The 26,990-nt window shown below is 42.3% G+C and overlaps 1 protein-coding gene across 2 annotated transcripts in view; it reads left to right on the top strand.

Annotated features, from left to right (window-relative positions):
- Window positions 1-26,990, top strand: part of LOC117764044 (acid-sensing ion channel 1-like) — a 43,096-nt gene that overhangs the window by 3,842 nt on the left and 12,264 nt on the right. For both annotated transcript variants that reach the window (XM_034589464.1, XM_034589463.1), the window contains exon 2: window positions 1,914-2,109. In XM_034589464.1, the coding sequence (XP_034445355.1) occupies window positions 1,914-2,109 (196 nt within the window). The remainder of the gene's footprint in view (window positions 1-1,913; window positions 2,110-26,990) is intronic.

The following is a 26,990-nucleotide window of genomic DNA, read 5'->3' as shown; positions in this document are numbered from 1 at the left end:
TGGGGCATCACAGCGAGGTAGAGAGCAGGAACATTTACAGCTACTCTGCGCTCTTTTAATACAAGGCAGCATGGTCATATTTTTGTGAGCTCCATTTAATAAAAAAAGAAATTTTCCGCTGCCCCCGATAATGTTGCTTTGTGATGAGGGTGGACCGGCTCCCCGCTCACTCACGGGGCTTTATTGTCTGTGCAGTTTGAAAAAGTGATTTTTTTTTTTGGTAGTACAGAAAAAAAGGATTAAATATCACCGAAATGCAACTGAATGCCAAGCTATCAATAATGTGCCAATATCTGTTGATGCTTACACAGGATGAAAAGAAAATCATTTATGTAATGAGTGATGAAGATAATGACGAAGCATTAGGAGAAATTAACTGTTCATTTAATTGATCAGGTCTAATAAGGTCAGAGCATTGATTCATTCAGTCGTTGTGATACATCTCAGTATCACAATGTAAGAAAAATATGGACCAGACACAATATACAGTTTATCGGAGATCAAAGCCAAATGCAAATCTGATAGTTGCTTGTGAAGAATCTCTAATGATACACAAGCATATGCTGCAGTCTAACTTACTAATTTGTAGCAGGTATAATGTTTACTACTTTATTGTGTCTGCATTCATCTGCTAATTATTTGAAAGTGGCTGTAGGTCTGATCTATATTTCTATACTAACAGTGCTAACATGGGAGAATTATGTAATTGTGTGAAGCACTGAGCTGAATCTCAATTCAGGGACTGTATTCTGTATCAGCAGTATTTTTAAGGACCAATAGCTTTACAGAGGCACGACTATAGGCTGTCCTATTTTAACGGCTCTTTCAAATGTGGCCAACAGACCTTGTGCGCTGGTGACGACGCAAACGATCTTGCTACGTGGGTGGCTGAGCTCCAGTTAGCATAGCGGCGCAAAGTAGCCAACATTGCAATGGTCAAGAGCAGGAAAAGCTGGTAACACAAATAGGAGACGAGACGGTGACATTTTAATCTGGCCTTTGCAGTCCACATAGGTCGACTCCTGTGTCTACAGCCGGTAGCTGTTTTCAGTGGAAAAGCCACTAAAACCCAAGGTGCACTTCACCTAGGTACAATCAGGTGGACGACAGACATGTGACTATGATTGTGAATATATTTCCACATTTAACGGCTAGAGTGCAAGATAACCAAGATGAGGATCTGATGATGGTACTAAATGAAACATGAAGGGAATCACCAAAGTTATTCCATGACAAACTAATAGTTCCACAAGGTCATGGTGGCACTAGTTAAGATTCATAGCATGATCAAAGTCATTATAATGCAACATCTGGAAAAATACTATACTGTGCCAGTATGTCCAGTAGATGTCTGGGCACCTTTTTAAAGGGGGCTATCAATAAAAATACAACATTTCAGAATGTCGCCATGAGCAAAACTATCATCTTAAAAAACATTTTCTGTTTATGTCTGAATCCAGACAAGTGAGATCTGAGCTGAAGAACTCTGTGGCCTGAAGCTGCTGCATCAAAATGGACAACTGGGTTTATGAGGCCTGTACAGCTCTTGTCTGAAGTTTATTATATATTGTAAAGTAAAGTGTTACAGAGTGATTTCACCTCAGAGGCAAAAAATGATCTTGTCCATTTTCATTGTTTTCTGTCCCTATTGATTCATTCTAAGTTGTATTTTTAAAGAGTAGAGGTTCTCTGATAAAGACTGATCGACGTACATTAAGTGTGAAAAAAATCTTCAAAAGGATGAAGTTCCCTTTTTATCAGGTCTGCTTTTTCATCAGGCTCTGATTATTCACTGTGAAGATTCACTGTTCAAAGAAATCCATCAATCCACTCAAGGATAAGACATAAAATCTGTGTTTATAAATGTGAAATCTATTTCTTCAACCTTTTATTTTCTCCGTTTGTCTGTGCAGGTACGAGATCAGAGACATTCACCTTGTGGAGGAGAGCGTCCTGGAGAGCCTGAAGGTCAAAGCCGACTTCCACAATTTCAAGCCGCGACCCTTCAACATGCGGGAATTCTACGACCGGACGGGTCACGACATCAATGACATGCTGCTCTCCTGCCACTTCCACGGCACTGAATGCAGACCGGAGGATTTCAAAGTGGTGAGTCGTCTCCAAGGAAACAGTCGCGATGAGAGGATGTGTGTGATGATGTTCTTTGTTTTGTTTATTATGAACAAATGTGATTTTAAATGACCAAAACTAAGCTTGAAACTCTGCCCTACAAAATTTAATGAATATTTTACAAGACTGAATCCAGACCAAAATCTAAATATTATAAAAACAAGGATTGTGTACAGAAACCAATAAAAAATAATTGACATGTACAAAGAATTATTATGATAAAAAATGGAGAAGGTTTTGTGGACCAAATACCATAAGTCTGATCATTACATTGAAAACATGAGGAGGAATGAAGGACCTGTACAGTTCAAGCGTTGATTTGTTTGAAATGACGCCAAATATCAACACTGATGATCGATACTCTTTCTTCAGAGCCGCACACACATCACTCTTTCTCTCTCTCGCTCTCTCTCTCTCTCTCTCTCTCTCTCTCGCTATCGCTCTCGCTATCGCTCTCTCTCTCCAACACAGTCACACACACAACAGTGTCGTCGGACATGTGTGTAGACTCAAACTTTTACTGTCCAAACGTGTATGACGAGACCCAAAATGAACACTGTAAGCAGATTACTGGATCACTATAACCAAATTATTTAAACAGCATTTGTATACGTGAACGATTCTGTCCCAAGCTTTTTGATCCATGTGAACTGTTGATCACTATATCTGTTATCTCTATTTCCACTGAACAGTTAAAAATCTGATGCAGGACAACATTCCAGTGCCCTTGATAAGCAAGTGTTAAAACCAAGCACCGGTGAGCTGTGTAATCTATCCCAACACATATCCGTTAAGATTAAGGTAATTAATAAACCAGTGTGTTTGATTTGATGTTTCAATGGAAGAGTGCAGCCAGCACACACTCTAAAATCAAAGTTATCTATTTATAGAGTAATGAACCCAGAGAACAAAGAACAAACCTCTGAGTGAACCGAAGGAAAAGTATGTAGTTTCCTGACCTGAGGATCCCTGCTGTGTGTTTTCTCTGTGGAGGCTGCTGGTTTGAATCCTGTGTAAACTTGTCACAGAATATAAGAGCTTTGTTGTGATGACCTCTATCTTTTATTCCCAGAAGCATAGACACACGTCTATCATTAATTCCGTCTTTCCCTTGTTTTGCGAGGATCACGTTGAGGTGTGTTTACCGGCCTGTGTATAAAATGCCTTGAATCTGTGCCGAATAGTCCTTGTTAAAATTTATGATCAAACACTGTTTGGAGCTTTTTATTTATTTAGTTGAATCCCAGCGGTTCTGTGCAAATGTTTACATCTACCTTTTCATCTTTTCTTTGTCAGTGTTTCCACTTGAAAACAAGGGAGGGGGGGTGCGTGGTGCAGCAGTGTCCTTTTTAAAATGAAACCCTTGTGGAGGAGAGATGTGTGGAGCAATGCAGCAGAGCTGGTCAAAGTGTGTTTAAACCCTCCACTGATACATGAGCGTGACGGACTGAGGAAGTTTTTCCCTGCAGCAAAAAGTAGAGCTCCCTGGCTGCAGTGTCTGTGCCATAAAACCCTGCTGTTGCTGCTGGCCCACCCAGACGCAGTCGCCAATAACCACTGGTATCTGATGTGGTTTTTAATTTGGAGCTGAACATTGATCACTCCACGCAGCAGCTTCGCTGAATAGATTGGATTAAGTTTTACGGGAGCGAGAAGATTCACGTTTCACTCCAGTGCACATCTGTGGTGGTGTGAGACAAGTTGTCCATGAAGTGAATGGTGGGATGTCTTTTTATCTTTCCTTTAATCAGAAGAGTTGAGTTAACACAAGCTTGCATGTTTTGGACTAAGGGATTTAATTTTGGCGGGCAACATTAAAACACATTCAGTGAAAACAAAGATGAGCTCATCACACTTGATGTAGCAGCTGCATTGAGGCAGCTTTGAGATGATATTTCTGCTTATGGGCGATCTCATTTTTCTCTGAACCCAGTGAAACTAAAACTACTGGATTCTTTTGTATACGTCTCCACATGTTGTGTGAAGCACAGCGATAAGAGCAGAGTACCTTCTTCATCAGAGGCGTCTGGCAGCAAGTTCAAACTCTGATCTTAAGATTCGATATAAAGATGGATGCCAGCTCCCAAAAGTAAAGCCAAACCATCTTGATCACCCCCTAGTGGGTGGCTGTAGTATAGGTCATAAACCCCTGCTCCTCCATGGTAGCAGATGGGACATGTAGTTCTTACCATACCAAGTTTATATTTTGTTGATACGTTTGCTTTTATTTAGTTATTGATAATGTTGTTGCTTGCACCATCTTGTTTCTGTCGACGTCCACTGCTTCACCATTGGCCACATAGAAACTACATTTCATCTCCCCTGTGTACACGCATATAGGCGATTTGAAAGTAACTTGTAATATTTTAACATATTTTAAGCCCAGTTAGCCAGCCCACCCCCAGGCTGACTCAGAACTTATGTTAACGCGTGTTTGTGTTGCAGCGAGTAATGAGAGAAAAGAGGAGTTTTTTGAGACCCCATGGAAATGCATGAACATCTTCAGGCCTTTTTTTAGTTAGTCCTGCCATATTAGGAGACCACTGCTACTGCACATCTGCACTGCACCGACATTCTACACTAGAAGTTTGTATTTATTATTGTTGAACTGTTTCCCCTAGTTAAAAAAAAATCCCTGTAACTGTTGAATTATTAGGGAAGACAAACATTTTCTGCAGGAGATAAATGAGCTGGCCGTTTTGAAATCGCTATCTTGCTCACTTATTCACAGCTCCCTATACAATACTCTCTCTATAGTTAACTTCATCATGAGCAGTAAATTTATAAATTTATTATTATATATTTGCATCGCTGGCAGCTGTTGAGTTGTAAAATTGTAATTTTCACATCTTGGTTCGTACAAGGCAAAGAAAAGGAAGCAAATGCAGACAAAAGTGAGCATCATGCAGGAGGCAGGACACGACGTATAATTCTGCAGTAGTAAGCAAAGGGGTTTGTTTACAGTACATTGACACTGGAGCTTATCACCAAACCCCTTTTTCATCTGGACATATTTATATTCTTTTTGGGGTTTTAAATACTCATCATCAGACTTTGCTCACTCGCTGTGAATTTTCCATTTTCCTGCTGTATGGCCTCACTCCGGACATTTTAATGGAGTCTGGAAGAAACTTGGATATTTGCATTCTCACATACGGCCCCTCTGAAAGCAGGTGGAAAATGGGTTCACATTTCAGATCCTGGTTCAGGGATGTGGAAGATTGACAGTCTGGCAAGGAGCAGGTGGAAATTGCTGGTATAAATCCTGAAGGCGGTGATTGGAGAACGAGGAACATGTGAGCCGGCAGGGTGTTAGGAGATGAGGCCAGGTACAGGTCTGAGATCGCTGGTGGTCAGGGGGTGAATGAAAGACACTAAAAATACCCATAAAAAAGAAAGGGCCTAGAGAGGAGAAAATGGCTGAAGGCAGGGACAGATGCAGAGGGAAGAAAATAAAAAGGACTGTGAACGTCCTTGTGACACATCGATAAAATGGAACTGATTGCATTTCTGGATTGTTGCAGGAAATACTTTTGTGTTGCACTGAGGAATTTTTGAAGGCAACATAGATAGTGAATAGATTTACACGCTTCAGACGAGAGTAAAAAGAGACTGATTTCAGACGCTGTCGTAGTTTTTAGGTCTGAAAAAAGATATGGCTTTATGTATGGATTTAGACGTGTGTTTGAGGTCTGACTGTTGATCTAAGAGCTGGTGTTTGGTCTCTCAGTAAGACATGCTGTTCACTTTTGTCAGATATAAAGTGTTTGTAGTCGTTTTGGATGGGCAGACTGAAAAATGCGGATAATGACTCACCCTCTCAGACGATATCACTCTCGGTTGTTCAAATGAAAAGGGCCACAAATAAAAAAAGAGGTGGTTTCTGATGCCATCTGAGGAGCAATCTGGAAGGAGTAGAGATCGGGTGTAAGCCATAGTAGGAGTCTAAAGGCTTGTTGGTTCTAGCCTGGTTCAAGAACTCAGACTATGCAGACTCACATCTGGAATCTATCTCCAGAAATCTGTCTATGTGGCTTGTATATATCTAAAGAACTGTTCAACTTATCTGATTATGTGGTCATGTTGGTCTCAGCTCCTCAAAACGAAAGTCGACTCTGCCTTCAAAAAGTTGCACTTGTGGATTCTGCAAATGTTTAAGAGGCTTGACTTTATTGAGCTGCTTCAGTTTCAGGGTCCTGTTGTTGTTATGCACTGGCTCACTATCACGATGACTGCGTTCACATGGACTGGCTGCAATATTCAGACTTTTCGGACCTATAATTTGCGATTATGATGTTTTCACAAGCTGCTAATAGATTCCATTCATATTCCTGTTTACATGTTACAGAGCATAACCTTAACCCATACATCTGATGCTCCCGCCAGGATCTAAAAACCCCAACCTGAAAGTTTAATGAACGATGCTTCTGGTTTACACTCGAACCCAGGGCATGCATTATCAAGCTGTTAGCTGTCATATATTAATGTCGAAAAATGCTGCGATAACTCTAAGAGGATGTTGTAATATGATTAAGATTCATACATGTCTACATAACGCGTTTCTTATTCCGAGTATGACCCCATTAGGGTCCCGGGAATCATAATATGCTGTTTACATGTCACTGTCTTCTTCAGATTATCCTTTAAATCGGGTTACCATGGGAATATTGATGCCTGAGTAAACATGTCTACTGTCCTGACCTGCTCTGACTCTGTGAGGCGCATTAATGTTAACATCAGTGCTTTTCCTGCAGAAACAAAACATTTGCTGTGAAAAAGACATAAAGATTACAAAGCTAAGCGTTGCCTTCCAGCTTCACACTCAAACATAACAGGACTTCGAATTGGTTTGTTCCCCTTAGAGCAGGAAGAGAAAAATATTAAATTCCGCCAAAACACACCGAGAGGTTAGGATCGTGGTTCTGTGGCACTTTAATGATGCAGTAGGCCGAGCGGCGTGCCCTTCTCCTAAACCCAAACATTGCATCACGACTCATCCCTGATAGGATTAGAGACAGCCTTCTGGTTGTGCTCCCAAACATTTGGCTATTGCTGCCTCAATAATTCATCTCGGAGCTGGAATATGAAATGCACACATATTAGGCTTGTAAATAGGTGTGTGTTTGTGTGTGTGTGTGGTGTGTGGTGTGTGGTGTGTGGTGTGTGTGTGTGTGTGTGTGTGTGTGTGTGGTGTGTGGTGTGTGGTGTGTGTATTGTGGTGTGTGGTGTGTGTGCGGTCCTAATACACTCAAGCATCTTATTGACCTTTCCTTGTTTTCTTCTAATTTAAGGGGCATGGATAATTTGTGTAGTAGTTAATTTATGTAGCGCCCAAGTCCAAGACTCAAACTGCCCCCTCAACCCCCTCCCATCTCCAACAGCGTTGACTGTGATCGAGCAGTTTCTCTTCTCTTTGAAGAGCCGTGTGGTGCTGAGGAAATTTCATTTGGCCAGAACATAGTGGCAGCGGAGAGGTGTTTCCCCCGGAGAGGTTTAAGGCCTTTATTTCTCCCCTCTTAACTTCCCTTTGTTATCTACATCAGCACACAGCTCCAGAAAACTGGAAAATGCACTCCCTTTGAAGACCACCTTTGATGCATTGCATTGTTAATCTTTTCATCGTTTCATTGCAAAGTGCTTGATGAATAAGGAAAGAGGTATATCCCAGCTGACTTTACTTTGTGAAAAGATCAAAAGGGAAGATAAAAAAACGAGGCTGATGAGGAAATATTTCAGGGCCGCTTTCGATGAGAATACAGATTCAGTTCACTCCACTGAACTGACAGGATCACTTCTGTTTTTGAGAAAGAATTTGATGTTCCAGGGTGGATTCTTTCAACTGAGGGCTCACACAGATAGTTGACGACACAGTGTCATCTCCTGACGCAGGATAATAAACATACCAGGTAGTTTCTGCATCGTCTCTTCTAATATTCTCCTCAGCTAAAGTCGTTTTCAGTGATCTGTCAGTGTGATGAACGCTTCCCCAGAAACTGAACTATGAAGTATCTGATAAAGTATCACTGTATATATGTTATGTGGTATGATTGTTGTTCATAGAAAAAGTTAGAAATCAATAACTAGACAATATGTAGAACTTTTCTAAACAATAAAAACTTAAAGCAGAAAAAGCAAAGAGAATATGAGCACAGAGGAAGTAAAAACTGTAGGAATAAAGCAGTATAATATATTAAACATTTCCAAACGCTTTTGCAGTGAGTGAGAATTTTAAAGAAGATATTAAAAGAAGCTAAAGAGTTGTTGTGTCTGAGGTTGATAGATTTCCAGAGTGTGAGGACTGTAATTGGAAAAGCGCAGCCTCCATTCATCACAATGGAAACCTTGGAAGTAAAGAGCAGGGCCCTATCTGCGGTTTTCAATCTTCTAGTTGGCACATATACCAGGTCAATAAACCAGAGAGGTGTTAATGAATGCGCCTGTTTAAGACCTTAACATTCAACAATACAATTTTAAAATCTATTTTATGGAACCTGAATTGATGGAAAAACGATACTGAAAACGATACTGAACATTGTTGACTCGATAAGAGGTCAACATTGATTCTTAGTCCCCTAGACTCTTAAAATTTAAAAATTTTAGTTTTATTCCAAAAATGAGTCGACATTTTCCTTGTCATGAATCCATCAAAATCCTAGAGAATCCTGCAAAATTTTTTACAAATTTGTCCAGAGAATTCGCCACGAGAGAGTGTTGATTTTGTTTCCGACACACAACAGGCGCAAAACTGAAAGAAACAAAGAATACAAATATCTCAGGATGTATAAGAGGAGCCATATGACTTTGAAAGATGAGATTCAAGAGACTTTAGTGATGAGAACTAATGTCGGCAGCAGAATTTCTACATCATATCCTCCTGCGTTATTTACCCAGGCAGGAGATTTTCCTGTTGGGAATCTGACCTGCACAATCTTCTGCTGAGTTCCTCACACTGTATGTGAACGGCAAAGTCAGGAGAAAGTCCAGACCCACTGTATGGACATTTACTGAAGTTCATTTCTGAAACGGCTCAACACCGTTAAAACGAGGGCTAGTCAGACTCATGAGGAGAGTTGCTCTGTTCCTTCTCACAGAGAAACACTTTTAGAATCGCATAAATGGCTGTGGCAGTTATCACTGTCTTACTGAAAGCACTGCAGAGTGCTTCCCCTCTGTTCCTCAACAGTTGAGGAGAATCATCAGTCCTAATTGGACTCTGAGGTATTTCTGTAGTAGACGGCAAACCGTGCTGATTGAAAAAGCACAGTTCATCACCAGTGAACTCCAGCGGAGGAGAACGAAGCGAGTTTCCCACTCTGACGAGCCCCTTCCCCTCTGTCTCATGCTCGGCCCCCTTTGTTTGTCAAACTTGGGCTTTGACAGCTTTCACCTGGGGAATAGCTGCGATAGCGAAGCTCCCAGCGCACTGCCGTCATGACTGTAGTGTTATAATCTCTGTTCTCTGATCGCTGCTGTCATGTGTCAAGAAGGCGACGTGCATTTGTAGATTTAGTCGACAAAATGAAAGACCTGCTGTGCGTTGAAGAAGAGAAGAAGCGACATGAGAATCTGCATTTCACATCATTGTATCATTTGCAAGCTGTATTAAAGTCTGCAGAAGAAAGATGGTTATGTAACCTCCAAGGACCATTCCTCCATGTTGTAAATGGGTCCCTATAAATCCTGTCTATCTTTTATTATATTACTTGCGCCCATTTCCCAAAGCGTTGCAGTTTTTATTTTAAAGCTGTGGCTGTAGCTGCAGAGATAAACTAGCTTTGACAAGAAATAAATACGTAAAGTTGACCAAATGTTTGCAGTGATGGATTATACTTTTCCAAAGCAGGTTCAAGCGAGTCCATTTTCAAACTGTTCTGGCACCAACTGAAGTCTGGAAGGAGGGGAATCTAAAATGACTTGTTTTGACTTGTGACTTGTGAACTACCTCTTTAAGTTCATGTAGTAACGGTCTTTAGCCTCAACCTGAACCCTCTAAAAGCGACCCAGAGGGTGACAACAAGCTCCACTTACCCTGACAAGAACCAGACTCTTGGGGCGTTGCTATAACCGACCATCTTTCCTTGGAAAGATTTTACGTAGGCCCGCATTTCCTCTGGGTTTTAAGGCCTGAAGTGACAGATGGGAAGCACGGCCACCACCAACACTTCCAGGCGGCTCGTGGTTCAGCACAACTGCTCTCCCCATCCCGGCTCCTGAACCCATTGCATTCTCCTGCGCTGACTTTACGCAAAGTTAAGTCACCTCCCGGTCACAGTGTTTATCCTCATTTTGTTTGCTCCTCTCTCGCTCCCTTCTCAGGCAATTTTCTGCATTCCTCCTTCGTCTCCACCCCTGCGTAGTGCATCCCTCACATGAATCCCCATGGGCATGACAATCCTCATTATGTTTTCATGTCGTGCTCTCTCCTCCTCTTTCTATCTTTCCTTGCCTCGTCCTCATGCCCTTTTGTTCTCCTTGCTCCCATGACATCCCCTTTCACTCCCTTGTTCAGGAGCCCTGAACTTTAAAAAACAAAAGAAAGAGGCAAGAAAAAAAAACTTGATGAAGAGAGCATATGTGGGGAAATTAAGGGCACAGAAAACTACTTATACAGCCTCTTAAATGCTTCCCACAACACCACTGTGATAAACACATGAACACACTCGGAGAGGATTAAATTAATATTTGCCCCACCGTGCTGAACGAGGGGTATTTAGTGCTGACCACCATCAAACACTGATTGAGGGGCTGAGTAAATGCATTACCTAGATCAGCAGGTGAATACTCTGAGCTCATAATGGGAAGTAATCCTGCGCAGGAAAGTCACATGTCAGCAGCAAGACTGCCGAACACAGCAGGAGCTGCAGCTTTGGTGCAAATTTATCAAGCGTGTTTTAAAACAGGGATTTTAATAAACATTCGCTTCCGCCTCACATCCCTGCAGGTTAAACCCTCACATCATCATCATGCATGCAGCTTTAAAGACATGTTAAATCATCAGTCGCCCTCTTGTCATTGCAGACATTACCTCAAACTCAGGAGAGCTCAGTAGTCAAGGTTCAATCTAAACGTGGCAACAAATTCAACTGAGGGTTGAAGGAAAATAGCAAAAGAAAAGAATAATTAACCGGAATGGCCGCCACAGCCCAACAGCCGCCTTCAATTCAATCAAGCTGCACCACAATTAAAAGACTTGTAGGCATCCCTCCACCAGGGAGGTTGTTTTCATCTGCATGTATTTGTCTGTTTGTCTGCAGGATTGTGCAAAGACTACTAAACTGATTAACAAAACTTGGTGGAAGGATGTGGTGGGTCAGGAAAAAAACCATTGAACTTCGGTGCAGATCTGGATCAAGGGGAAGGGAATCTTATAGGAAATCAGTAATAATGTCAAAAGAAAAGTCCATATACAATGTTAAAGAAAGTTAAAGAAAAGGTCTGGTTCCCTTTATCCAAACCCTTCCAAGTTTCGTTGGAATATGAAAAACTGTTTCATTCCCTGGGCCATCAGAACACTTAACAACCAACCATAATAAGCTTTAAATCTGCTCTCTACCTTATATGATGCTCTTGTTTTACACCAGTGCAATATCATAACATTTATTTAATTATTTATTCAAATGCAATAAGCACATAATCGTTTTATCTGGAACTTGTTAATTTTGAATTTTATGGCTGCTGAGGAATGAATGTGTGTTTGGTGGTTGATGTTTTTAAATGCACTAAACTTGACGATCCCTGTTAATCTCATTGTATCCTGTACAATGACAATAAAGCTTCATGTTCAATTCTAAATAGTTGTTGTGTACAGGGGTGAAAACATAACCTCCTGGGCAGAGTCCAATGAGACGACCTTATTAAAGAGCGCCAGGCGAAACCGTAATAAAAAACATTAGCACTTTGTTGCATTTTGTTTTCGTTCACACACCAACTTTCCTACATTGACCAAACAGGTTTCTCCTCTCAGGTTTCCACTGGATATAAAAGAATAACGAGTTTGTTTCAGGCCATTAGAGGCGAAAACCTTTAGAGACCAGAGAAACAGACCCACGGAGAGTGTTCAGGGGGAGTTTAGAGAGTTATTAAGTGCAGGTGAAAGGAAGGCGAACATGGAAGGATGGGTTCAGTTTTTACCAGAAGAAATCAAAAAGCTTAAAATCATCTTTGACACGAGAGCGATGGCCCGATTGATCATCTGTGATCACTGAGACTCGAAACATCTCCATTTGTATTCACTAAATGAATAAGCTTTCTTTCCAGTGTTCCTCTTAACTGGGAGGTCCAGTTCAATACCCCCAAACTCACCTTTAAAGCTGCAAGACCCATTTCAAAGGTTGGACAGCCACACAGCATCTCCATGACTCCAGCTGGTTTCTAGACGGATCAGTAATTGCTGCTTGAACACGCTCTATTTGCCCGGGCCTGAGAGGGGGATACGCTTTTATGAAGACATTTCGGACTCGGGGGGAAGGAGGAGGGAGAGGGGGGGGGGGGGGGGGGGGGGGGAGAAGCACAGCAGGGCTTGAAATATAGCCCGGGTTGGCTGCACTGCTCTGCACATGGTTTATTATCCTGAGGAATAGTGCAGGTGACTCGGGGGCCGGGCTGTGTGTGGGTTGGAGGCAGGCTGGCAAAGGCTCGCTGTGACTCAGACTGCTGGATGGAGCTTAGGAGGAGGAGACTGAGCAGGAGTGATGCCGCAGTTCAGGCTGCCGAGCTCCTCTGTACTTGCCTGACCCCGAAGCAGGAGGTGGAGGAGACACAAAGGCCTCAGATGGGAAACTGGGAAGTCAGTGGTGGAAAGTAACTAAATACATGTACATTTACTCATGTGCCGTACTAGCATTATTCTGAAGTACGTCCATCTAAAATTTTACTCAATAACATTTCTGCGGCATATATTGATAACATGTATATTTTCTTTGACAGCTTTATTTGCAAGATCAGTTTCAGATCCAGCATCAACATTAAACTAACTATAGTGCACAGTCCGTTCTAAACCTGTTCATTCTACTTCATTCTACTCAGTAATATATTTTATTTTAGTTTAGAATTTATATTTTAGGTGCATATTTTTATTTTATTACTTCACTTTATTTTAGTTTCTATATTCTATTTATTTTTCTTGCTTGTGTGGTTTTCTTTTTAAATATTGTTGAGCATAGTTAGAGGGAGCCTGTGACCCAAGACTTTAATTGTCAGCGACTGCTGTATGTACTTGTGTGTACATGACAAATAAAGTCCTGAAGTACTTCTTGAAGTACTTGAAGTCTGTTTGAAATGGGCTGTTTGTTTGGTGAGCCAATATAACCAAATGCACAAATTTCCCAAATGGTTCCCTGAGCACAAACAAACACTGAGACAGTGAAACTGGTTTTGCTAATCACCTCCAAATCTCTATAGAACTAATAAAGGACAGATTTCAGCTGAACAATAATATCAACAGAACTGAACAACATGTACTGGAATCATGTTAAAGCGCCAGGACGTGTAATATAACTGAAGAATGAGGAAAGCTTATTAACTCTCTGGGACCAATTAGTCAGCATTACTTCTACACAATAAACAATGTTAACAGTCCGTATTGATGTGTTATATTTACTGTGTGGTCAGAACACTTACCGCAGAGTGTCACATGCTAAGTATAGGGAGGGATGAAGCAGAAGCGTCCCTCCCCTCTATAGTGCCAGTAGGTCATTAATTTGCCAGGAGCGCTGTGCTGATTGTTGGCCTACGTGCCTGTGCAGCCCCAGTCTGATGTGAGTCCTTCTGACAAAATATGATGCACAGTTAAAAGATTCAACCGCTGATCCAAACCTTCACGGCTCCTAAATCCTTGTGTTAGAAAAGGGTGTCTGGTTGAGGTCCCCGGTCGTATTTCAGATGTTTGACCATAGAGATGGTTAATGTGAAATTACAGTTTTTACATCCAAAGGGGTTAAACCTGTCTAATATTTCACAAAAATCATAAACAAACAATTTGTTGTTTTTAGTTCCAATCATCAATCAATCATCTCATGGCCCTCAGATTCATCTTATGGTTTTACCCCCACCAAGGACATTGTGTTTTACAGGGCGGATTTCCATTAAACTTGGTGGAAGGTATGAATTGGTGAAGAACCCATACAATTTTGGGGCAGATCTGCATCAGGGGAAAGATTCAGGACTTTCTCTAAAAACCTAACTATATTTAAAGAATAAAACTAACTACACTGAGGGAAACACAACTTCCACATTTATAAATCAGAATCAACAAATGAATAGCGTCATAAATATTAGTCAAAGGGTCATTTTTCCACCAAATGTGTGTTTTTTGCTATTGATACTTTTACTTGATTTAGATTTTTATGCTTTTTCTTGTAACCTAGTTTTTTTAGGGTTCTTGTATTGGTGTTTTGTCTCTGTATTTCACCCAATGTCAGCCTGGATTGGCTCCAGCTCCTGTGCGACCCTCCAAGAATAACCAGCGGTATAGATAATGTATGGCTGGATGGATTTCTGTGTTTCTTCCCCCACTGTGTGTTTACATCTGGTGGAAACGTTTGACGGATCTATGCATGACGTGCAGGCAGTTATTGTTTCAACACACTCAGGTCGAATTCAAGTCAAAAGCCAAATGTTTCCGAGGTTTTCGTGTCAGAGTGAATCACCGTCACGTTCACTTGATGTCATGCTGCAGCCATGAAAACATGAACTACTGGGCTTGAATATTTCACTCGGTATGAATGTGATGTTGCTGTCACGATGCAGACTATATAAGATATTGTTTAAATGGAGCTTCATTAGGAACATTTTAGTGATTCAAATTAATTATCCAGTCAGATGTACGGAGCTGCACAAACAGCAGTTATCTATAATCCTGCTTTGCAAGGGAACATGCACCGTAAACACAGCTGAGTGATAGAAGCAAACAATCAAATAATCCTGCCGCAATACAAACAGCACTGACGGAGAAGAAGCTGCTGGGTTTACACTCGGCTCAAGCTGTCCTGAGTTTTTATGTGTAAACTGCACAAATAACTGTGTGCAGACAGACGGAGGCTCCGTGTGTGACGGGGTCGGAGAAATGGACGCAGGGCAGGACGTAGTGAGAAGAGGCAGATGGGAGCAGTTGTAGTGACAGGTGAGGAAGCAGGCAGAAGTCTGCTGTAGGTGTGAGACCCGCTCGGAACGAGGCAAGGACAAAGAGAGGGGAGCAGAGAAGGAGCTGGAGGCTGTTACCAGGAGCAAAAATGAGGGTTATAATGAGTAACGGAGGGAGAAAGCAGCGGGATGGGAACAAGAAAGACTCAGTGTCGTGTCGTCTTCCTCTGACACGGCTTTAATGAGTCATTTACTTTAATATGCAGAAGGATCCTGCGCAAGTTCTCTGCTCACATTAAATTTTGTTTTTTATTACTGTCTAAGGGGAAAACTATTGGGAAAGCAGACGATATTAATTTCTCGGTGGTTTGATCAGACAGAGGTACACACAGGAGCACAAACGTCTGCACAGATAAAGTGCTGTTGGAGGAGCTGGTGACATTCGCAGCAACAACAGCCGCCTCCAGGGAGAACAGCCGGGAGACTGATTAGTATTTTCCCGATGTGTCTTTGCACTTTTATATCAAACTCGGTCTGGCATTTGCAGCACAATTACTTAGCTAATCAGTTGACCAGTGATGGCTCCGGCTCGGCCCGCAACATTTCTCTCTGTTGTTTCTCCCTCTTTTTTATGCGTCTGTGAGAAATATCGACACGCTGGAGGAAATAAGAAGCAGGTTCACCGGCGATGTATGTTTTTGTTTTTGTGTATGTTGTTGTGTGTGTGTGTGTGTGTGTGTTGTTGATTTGTTCAGACCTTGGCTCCTCCGGATGCTGCTCTCTTTTGACAGATTATCATTATGACATTTTGTATTTACCCCACAGAATACAATGTAAGCTGAAGGGAGGCCTGGGAGAAGATAGAAAGACATTTACGGGCTGACTGGGAAAGAAAAGAGGGGGGGAAGGTAAAAAATGGCTCGGGGGGTCCATCCAATACAATGTCAGAGGAGGATGCTCCAGTAGGTCACCTGTTAGAGCACACACCATTAAAACTGCTTCTTTACTGCAGCACCACTGGTTTAAATCCAGGCCCAGGCCCTTTGCTGCAAGTCATGTCATTTAGTACCAGAGTTCACACTGTATCCACATGAATATCCACACATTCACACTGACCTTGTTTGTGTGAAGACGCCATGTGTAGTGTCCTGATGATGGCATTGTATCCTCAAAACCTCTTCTAAATCCTTTTCTAAATAAAAAAAATGTTATTAGTTTGGTGGAAATGAAGTATCCACCGTTTTTATTTCACTCTATATCATTATGATACTTTTACCACATACAGTATTTCCTCGCTGCTGTGTCCTCTCCTGACTCATTTTACCTGTGAGGGGAAAACGATGTTTGCCTCTCACTGCAGGTCTGTGCTGCAGCTGCAGAAGCTAAAATAAAACCACCGTGGAAAAAAAACAACTCTACTTTCTCATTCAGCCATTATTGACTAAATAAATAGTTATTTTTTCGAGATGCACGATTCACTTAACCCTTTAAACATCTTGGACACTAGATAAATATTTAGCCAAGCAATTTAAGATTTGCATTATTTATATCTTACCAGCTTGAAGCTTTACCCAAAATGTCAAAAAATCCCATCGGATCATGTTCCTAGTTTTAATATCTACTATAAACGTTGGATTTAATATGTGCTTTATGGTATCTAACTGTGTAATTCAGATTTATAGTGTTTCATTAGGGCAGGACTTTGCTGTGTGTCGCATTTGATTTCTAGTTTTGGTCTAATTTGATTCAGAGTAAGGTTTGTTATGTCTTATGATTAAAACAAAGTGTGACCACTGAAACAGGCATCACCGCTTAGTGAGTGATGTTCACAACCTCACACAACCTCCAGGAACAGAGGACATCAGTCACTGCAGTGTGTGCATGTGCTTGTGCATGTGTGTGTGTGTGTGTGTGTGTGTGTGTGTGTGTGTGTGTGTGTGTGTGTGTGTGTGTGTGTGTGTGTGTGTGTGTGTGTGTGTGTGTGTGTGTGTGTGTGTGTGTGTGTGTGTGTGTGGGGCCCGGCAGAGAATGACAGGTATATCTAAAGAAGTAAATTGGTTCTGCGTTCTTTGTTTACTCCCTGTTGGTCATTGTTTCTCTGCCACTCTGATAAGTGGAGCACAGCTGAAGTTGAAGCCGTGGCCGAGTTGTCAGACGTGCTGACTTGCTCATCTCCTACACACACACACAAACACACACACACACTATGTCCTCCGGGTGACAGGGACACACCTGTTAAAGTAGCAGCAGCAACTTATTATGCTCGTCGTGTTGCCGGTCTGTGCTGCCTGCAGACGCTGCAGTCTGCCTGCAGGACCCTGCCGGTCCAGCTACTCCTCGACACCTCGGTCACACTTTAATGCTTAATTAAAGTGACGACCAGTATGTTTTCAGTCACAGGATCAGAAATCGAGGTTGATGGAACAGTGCGTCACTCTTGGACAGCCTGTGCTTGTAATGTCGGCAGAGAGTTTGTAAAATGATGCAGGATATTTCGCACACTTCTGTTCTGACCTGGTTCCACGACAACCTGTGACTCAGTTTTATGTCTGATTCAGCACTGGTCTTTTAGAATGAAAAAAAAAAGGAAGTGTTTTCGTGGAGTTTACTTTTTATATTCGAAGACAGATCAACATCCATTACAGGAGAAGGTGAAACATTATTGATTTTAACAAAGTTCAAATGGCTGCATTTATCCAAACATCTTCACGGTTAACCTCACACACACACACACACACACACACACACACACACACACACACACACCTAAAGAGGAAGGACCAGCTGGAGCTTGTTGTGAACATTCTCTGCAATCTTCTCCTGCCGGCCCCCTGGTAAAATGTTAAATGGGTTCGGACATTTTCGGACATTGGGACGTCTTTGCTGAAAACAGCCTCCTGCTGCAGGTGCAACTCACAAAGCCATGAGCTGTAAACCAAAACAACGAGCTGAAAGACACCAAAAAAAGCCACCTAGAAGTGAAGGGAGGGGCAGGGTTGGGTGATAATTCTTTTTTTCTTTGTGACTGTGAGTGAACATTTGTATTCAATTAAATCCTTTGTTGGTATAATTATTATAGAAGCTTTCAAATAGTTTAAAAGTAGCTCGAGCTAATGTGATGCTACGTATACTAAAGATGAATTATGTGTGAGGGGGGGAAGGTTAATTAAAATAGTAAATAACTAAAGACAATAACCTACTTATGGAAGGCCACTGAGCAATCAGAGCATTAGGCCTTATACTCGGAAATTAGTTTTGGCCTGATGGAGCCACTCATTACTCTATTGTTGCTTGGTAACAAGGGGGTGGCTGCGTGTGTGTGTGTGGGTGCATGTGTGTGTGTGTGTCTTTGAGGAGTTATCAGTGCCTCACGTTATCACCTCTGACACCTTATTAAGGACAGTGTTGTTTTAATTATAGACTGATATCAGCCTGCGGTGATAAATTTGAGTGGCATTCATTAGGGTCTGTTTTCTATTGGCATGTGAAGACAGACAAATGAGTTCCACTTTGTGAAAGAGGTTCATAAACGGAGGGATGGAGGAGGACGGGCGCATAATAAATAGCAGAGGATTAAAAAAAGAAAGAGGTGAGAGGGAAGGAGAAAGTCAAATGGTTCCTCTAAAATCTTCAGATAATATTTTGTGTAATTAAAATTCCCAGATTTATCAATTTAAACAAGGACACTGGTGAATTTAAAGGTCACTCTGACGTTTTTCACTGCAGGAAATTCGATATGTCACTGCAGTACAAGCACATTTATCTAAATAATAAAAAGGAAAGATGACTGAATTACAAGTTGCTGCTGTTTCAGTCGTGACAGAACGATCATTTTGCTTTTCCTGCTATGATCCGTCAAAACTGCTGTGGAAAAGGATAATCAGCATAACAAAAATAATTTCAGAGACACTGCACATGTTCCCTAATCAAGCATCTGCTCAGTCTAAAGGTGGGTCGACCTACATGCATATTGTGGAGGAGCATATATGCTAAAATCTTATATACTCTAACATTTTTATTTATAAAGGTCTCCTGCAAAAGCTTCAATTTGTCAAACCAGACCTCAGCACTGCTCCCCTTAGGTAACAACTGAACTCACAACCTTCTCCCTGTATCTCACAGGCGATTTATAGGGGGTTGAGTGGGGCGGTGACATCAGCTTCAACCCCTTGACATCCTTTCAATCCTTCCATCCCCTCTCAGCCATCCCCACATCCCCTCTGAGAGAGAGTGCTGGTTGTGCAGATAGAAAATTGGTGTGCGCAGGTGATCATCCTGTAGTAAGTGCAGGTAACTAGACCCCGGGATCCGCATTTCATTTTCAAAAGTTGAGACCTGCCTGCTCCAGCGAGATTTGCGTTGGTGGGAACCAAAGCAAAACATGAGGAGGTCTCAGCAGTGGTGGAGGAGGAACACTGGCCAGAGCGACGTCGAAAAAGAGAAGGAGAAAAGTGCTCTTTGCCTCGATGTCACTCCCTCTTTCTTTGTCACAGTCAGATTGACCGTCGGCAGTATGTCGGTGGCCGCTACATCATCCATAAAGATTTGACCATCTTTATCTCGTTACTATCTAGTAACGAGATAAAGATGGTATAAGTATATGTAATAAAGAGACAAAGGTCCAAAGGTGAAACCAGACCAGCAAAAGGAAGGAAGGAGCACGTAGGGAGTCGTTTAATCTGTATATTTTGTGTTTCTTAACATCAGGCATCTTAGCAGTCATACGTAACGACTCACTTTTCATTTTCAGGTTCACAGAACCAGATATTTTCAGATATAGTCAGTTGTTCATTTTCATGTCCATCCAAGTCAGGGCAACGCTCCAAATGTGACTCACCTAATAATGTGAAAAGAGCGAATGAATGAAGGATTTTTACTTCCACAACCAGATGCTGGCAAAACAACTTCTCCTACTCTGCAGCTCCATTAGTGCACTAAGTGGTGCCCTTGTGTAATTTTCTACACAGCTGCACTCGTCTTTGACCAGAGCAAAAGTTGATTCGCCCAGAATAAGTGAAAACATCTGCGTGGGTTTGGATTTTATGTTCAAATAAAACGCAGGATTAAACTGAAGGTCAACAATGCCCGAACCGGGGAGACAATAGACAGGACTTGTATTCATATTTAGCTAGATGGAATCTTTTTTTTCAGGAACTTCCTCAGGACAAGTATTGGGACACTTGTCACTCGTTTTCTGTAAAAGGTGAAATTGAATTACTGCAGAATTTATTTTACTCCTTCTCTCATGGTTTTCCCTGAGATGTCTTTGGTTACAGAAAATGAACGAACACACGGAGACGCACTCTGACACCTGTGCTGTGTTCTGTGTTCAGGATTACAGTGAATATCCGTCTAATTGAGCTGTTAGTCTCCCGCTATCTATCCCTTTTTTGTCACCATGGCAACCTCAGCCTGTCAAGAGGTGGCACAGACCTGACCCTCTACTTTCACCGACATCGCTCTCTCGCTGGAAGCTCAGTGGGATTTCTTAAATTTGAACCAGCTCCCAATAAAAATGAAAAATCGAGAAAGGCACCACAGCTGAATGCATTTTTTTTATCCCCCGTTTTTTAACTGATGGGAGAATAGTTGAAATCTATAACAGCCATTATGCGGAGGAAATCTGGAGAAACAATTTTATAAGGGCCAATGATTTACAGATGCAAATCAATGTCATATCCATTTGTCGCAGATTGGCACGTCTCTGTTTATAATTGCCCCCCTCTATCAGTTATTGGTCGAGTGAAATATTGTTTCAAGTGCTTTCTTTCCTTGTTTTCAACAGCTTCCAATTATTTTTGAATGTTTTGCAAATTGGGCCCAGACAGTTCTGCCGTTTTATTTTGCACTCAGTTCTTCACACTCACTTCCACACACATCAAGAGTGTTTTCCTTTTTTACTCCCTGTCTTGTTAGTGCGACTCGCACGTTGGGGCTTTTTCAGTCGCAACACTTTTGACTTTTGAAAAAGACTGATTCGACAATGCAGGTTGTTATATCGAGCCTTTAACCCGAAGTTAGTGCGTTTTTTAAAGTGATATCGTCTGGTAGACCACAACAAAACAACATAGAGGATGACAAAGAAATGAATAAGACTCCATGCATGAACATACAGACACTAACATAAGCATTTATAATGATGCATCTAATGATGCCAGATGAAACTTGTTCTTTTAATTCCAACTGAAATTAAAGGTACGTAATAATGATGGAAGAAAAGGAGGAAATCCGGTGATGTAGTATAAAGTACGACTAAAGTTGGGTCCAAATTCTGAGGCCGAAAATATTTTTGGCCCAGATTTGGTCGACAACCCACATCCGGCCCATTCTGCATGGAATGATGACACTTGGATGGTTCACTCCTGTTTGACAGATCTGGGCCACAAGTAAACCTAGCAATAGCCCATGTCAACCAAAGGTGCCAAAGGTGACCCGCATTAGTTTTATTTGGGCCAAATTCACCATTTACCCCATGGGCCACTTTAAGTTCACATGCAGATTTCACCTCGCCTAGAGCATCGCATGTTTACATCTGTATGTTGGCCCCTGGGATGGGCTGCATGTCCAGGGTTAGCCCGGCCCCCCCCCTGGGATCCTTAAAGACGTCATAGACTATGGATGGCAGATCTGATTAAAGTGGGGATTTAAGAACTTCTCTTAAAGAGGAGCACTGAGCTGCTTCCCTAAACTTTTTTTATGGGCTGTCTGCAATGCAGTGGATGAGACAGGCTGGGTCTGCTCATGGCTTGTTAGATAGAACCGGGAATCAGGTTGGAGCGCATGTTCAGAGTTGTCGATGTGCAAAACGTCACAAAAACAAGCACAAGCAGCCTCCATATTTTTTATGATGAAGTCACACTTGATCACGCACATTTCTTTCAAGGTCCCACATCTCTGCAATCACCACTCAGGGAAAGTGTGTGACCCTGCATCTCGACTGGAACCGCCTAGTGTGTACGTTGTTACAAATAAGATTAAAAATCAGCCACATCTGTCATTATGTCTTCGGTCTCCCACGTTTTTTGAAATCGGTTGATTGAAAATCCTCTATTTTGCAGCAGGCAATAGCTGAGGGGGAAGCACCTGGGCAGGGAGGGCAGGGAGAGCAGGAGAGCAGCGCTGATCTATGGCTCTGCAGTAGAGAGGATGGACTGTGAATTTTTCAGACAATGACCTGCTCGATTCCCACAGCAGCTCTGTCAGACATTATACAGCCTTTGTACCGGGGAGTAAAGTCTGTTTAATGACTGGTTGCAATGATTCAGACATTTCCTTTCACACATGCAGCTCCTCCGGCTAATGTCTAGAAAATGTCAGGTTTGTAGTGCAAGTGTGAAAGCAGCTTCTTTTTTTCTTTTTTTCTCATTCCCCTTCCACTGTTTGCCAGCTGCTGTCAATCAAACACAGAACTCCTGCCAGAGGAAAAGGAGCATTTCATATGTGTCCATAAGAATTTGCTCTTTCACTAATTCAATAAAACAATGATTGATATTTTACACGTCTGATTTCAGCTGGACTTCAACGATTAACAAATTTGAATTATAGTTTGAATGTATATGAATAATCCCCACCCACCCCCACCTCCATGCATTTAGACAAGGTTGAAAACTTGACGTTGAAGAATAAGTCGACAAACAAACAACCTTTCTTTTGTTTTTCATCTTGCCGTCTTTGGATTAGAACTCAAAACACTCCCACATGCTTCTCAGATGCTTCTGTATCGTGATTCTCCGCTCAGGACGCCTTTGCTTGCTATAACTTCCTCACATTTCAAAGCAAAACAACAGAACTTTACTGGCTTCCTTTAGTGATGCGTAATACGTGCACAACGGCCGCTTGAAACTATGAGGCCTGACTGTCTGTGTGGATGGGAAAAACTTCAACTTAAAAAAAAAAGGAAGTGTAAAAGTGACTTTAGTGCATTTTGAAACCGTGGCAGGACAAATTAGAATATGGCGGACAGCCCTGTTGTAGATGATGAGTGGGATAAACTGCTTTTACGTGGTGAGATGGGACATATATGCCTTTGTCGGAGGTAGTGTAGGAACTCTTCCCCCACGTGTGAATACATTTCGAATAGAAAGTGACAGCCCTGGTCTGTGCCGTATGCTCTGTGTCTGCTGTTCTGTTTGTGTCACTGTCTGCTGTCCTTTTCTGTCTGACTGGAAACAGCCGGGTGGGCGAGTCCACCACCGAGTGTTTATTTCTGAATCCTCGCAGTACACACACCAACCTCCTGACTGCTCACACCCACTCACACACACACACACACACACTGTCCAACCAACCAAAGAAACACAGAGCATGAGACAAATAAAAAAGGATTGATTCTTTGAAAAAGAATGGCTGAACAATGGCTCATTCCTCTTTGTTTTGTCTCTCTGCAAAGGAAAAAAATCCTAAATGGCCAGAGGGTATGGATGTGTAGTCTACTGATGCATATTTTAAAAGAAGAAACATTCATCCACAGGCTTTTAAAACTTATCCTCTGATGTAGTTTGACCGCTGCCTGAGCTCGGCTGGAGGACTCTTAAGAGATGGAGCGTGTAGTTATGTGCTGTTTAACGACCGCTCCAACTGCAGTAAAGTGTTCAGAACAGTGCAGTTAATTCATTTATCATTAATTTAATTAAACCTTTAGCTTGGTAAATGAGCGTGACCCGGACGTTCTTACATATCTGTTACACGTGATTCATCTGACAAACGGAACATTTTCTTTGACATGTTGACCTTTGTGCGTGTTATCTCGCCTCCCAGCTTGAACCTACCGCGCGTTGTCGCTTTGAGATTGTGCAGGTAGCGGCGGCGCCAACGCTGCGTGTTTAGGAGTCGGGAGTTGCTTACACGCACGCTCTGCGAAATGAATTAATCTCCTGGTATTCGTCAACAGCATGTGACAGGCTGGGAAATCTAAAGCCTCAGCGGATTCCTCTCAGCAGAGTGTGAAATTTGTCACACGGAGGAGGTTCACTCCGGGGGAAGAGCTGCGGGAGATTCTTTTTCTCTTTCCCTTCTCCCCCCTTCTGACAGATCTCCCGCCTTCTAAACTGCACCAAAAAAGTGACAGGAGACCCTGTAATGAATGCATTCATTAATTTAGCTTCATCCCACCTTTTGCTGGGAGGTATTTCAGAAATGAAAGACATCTCATGAAAAAAGGGTCTTTTTTTTTGCAGCACAGAAGTGGAAAGGTGCTCTTCTCCTGCAGGAAAGCGCCTCGAGATCCTCAGTCTTTTGATGTTTTCTTACTAATGAAGGTGACGGCCTCCTCCTCCTCTTCCTCCTCCTCCTCCTCCTCCTCCTCCTCCTCCTCCTCTGCTGGGACGAACTCTCTGGTGATCAAATTGGCCTGTAACCAAGAGCTCGGGGCTGTCCACCACCACTCTTCACGTTGTCCAGCCCCCAGTAGATCTACTGTATGAGCTGGTCCCAACTCATCCCTCAGAGGAGCTGAACTGCATTATTACAGCCACTCAGATGGTGAATCATGGCACGATGCCGAAAATAAATCTATGAGTGCTCCATTGTGCAACAAGACTATGTGCGTGGGTGTTTTACGAGCGGCGTCCAGAGGGAATGGAGATGCATGTACTGTATGTCACGCACTATCCGTCACCACATCCCTATTGTGTATCTGTGCGTGTATGTGTAATGTTATACTCTGACATTACCATATGTCCATACTTCCTTACGGCCTTCGTCTAACCATAGAACATAGTGTCTCTGACTTATTTATGTGGCTTTTTTTTCCTGGGAAGCTGTCTGACTGTTGCCTGCGCAGCATTTCCTAATGGGAGGTGTCCGTTTGAGCAGGCTTTCACAGAACATATTAGGAACACGACAGCACGACTACACCCGGGCAACTCGGAGAGGAGAGCTGCTCCGGCCCTCCCATAAATCAGATCTCATTTATTTTGTCTACTTCAGATGACATTGCGAAAGTAATTAAAACTAACGTATAAGCACGCTACACAATTTCATTAAGAGGGTGAGGACGGTATTGATTTAAGTCAGAGTAAATTATGAGACGGGGGCGGCACGAACCTACAAAGTGAAACATGCAATTTCCAGAGCCTTCCTGGGCCATTACCGAGTTGGAGTCAGGTGTCGGGTAAAATGCTCGCTGGCAGCCTTTTGGCTCTTCCTTAAATTAATTTTCCTCCGCCCTGCTGCAGGGGTGATACCGCTCATTATTACACTATGCATATGATTAGACATGCACTGAGGAGTCTGCCATACAAATTTAGTTTGTTGGACACATATACAGGGAGACTGGCATTCATACACACATACAAACCATACCTACCAACAAACATCCACCCATTAGAAGCTGCAGTTAACACCAGCCATTACAGTTAATCATGTGTAGTTCACAGCGAACCTCAGGTCCTGGGCTCCGCAGCCGTGTGGACGTGCAATCATCCGATTATAGAGACCAATTTAAACTGAAATGACCCGTCATTATCAGCACCGCACTGAGGCACAACTCATTCAGACCCAAGCTGGCCTGTGGTTCTGTACAGTGTAGTGAGTTAATCACACTGATGAAATGTTTGGCAACATATTTTTCATACTTTATTTAGCTTTTCTTCAATAGCGCTACTACATCTACTGTCTTTAAAAATTATGACAGTATATTAAGCACCAGTCACAACAAAATGTATTATTTTTATTTGGACATTTGCAGAACAATTATTCAAATACTGTTCATAAACAAATTATGCTGCTACTTTCAATTACTTTGCATTAAAAAACAATATGTTTTGCTTGTCCGGGACAGACGCAGAGGTGGCCCTGAATATGCAAGAGGAAGGACATGACGCATTAATTCCGCTGCATGAATCATGTTTTTGTTTACAGCACCAGCGTTTGCCCTTATTACCAAAAACTTTAGTTCTGGAAGATGTCTGACTAGGACATTTGCGATCTCACATACAGCCCCTTCAGAAAAGATTTAGGAAAATGTCCTGACCTCACAGTGGCCCTTCAGCAGATGGAGTAAAAAGTGTTGGGGCCTCTGTTTTCACATTTCTTGTGGACAATTTTCTCTCTAAACCTCTAACGTAACTGATTTAAGGCCCAAACTATCCCATAATTAACAATGCAGCAAAGGTTGGAGAAAATTCCAAATTAAAGAGAATAAATTTGTGCAGTAGAAGTTTATATTTAACTTTTTCCTCTCCCTTGCTTGATCTCATGAAGCCTCAGATTAATCCTCGTTCTGTTGCAGTGTTTAGAGGCAATGCGGCATTTCCCTGCACATTACCAGTATAATCATGTATAATATAATCAAATATAGATAAACTGTACATTCTACAACGCTGCGGTCACACGTGACACATGAAGATTTAATCTTAGTTAACCCGGCTGTCTGCCACTTCAGCTGCCCTTCTGACAGGGCCCGGGGCTGTTTATCCCTCAATGTTTACTCGGCTGTGTGTGACAAGAGGGCGGCGCACGCTGGAGTCAAAGCTCAATAGCTGCTGCTGTTGCTGCGATGGCCTCTCCGCCCGCCCGGCTCTTTTCCTCTCACAGCGCAGCGCGAGCGTGGACACCGCACACGGTTTGGCACAAGCGGGCAGGAAGGAGATTACAGGCGCCTGTGATTTTTGAGACATGCAGGGGAAAAAAGGAGGCAGAGGAGGTTTTAACATCCCATATGGACCCGCTGGATATCAGGGTTCAGCACAAGGGATGGAAAGAGACGAAGGGGGTCGCACTTTGCAAGCATTGCAAGTGCTTCATAGCTTTCATATATTATTTTAATGTAATTAAAATGA

This window comes from Hippoglossus hippoglossus, chromosome 7 (assembly GCF_009819705.1).
Source record: "Hippoglossus hippoglossus isolate fHipHip1 chromosome 7, fHipHip1.pri, whole genome shotgun sequence".
NCBI lineage: Eukaryota > Metazoa > Chordata > Actinopteri > Pleuronectiformes > Pleuronectidae > Hippoglossus > Hippoglossus hippoglossus.
This window is presented reverse-complemented; position numbering and strand designations above follow the sequence as displayed.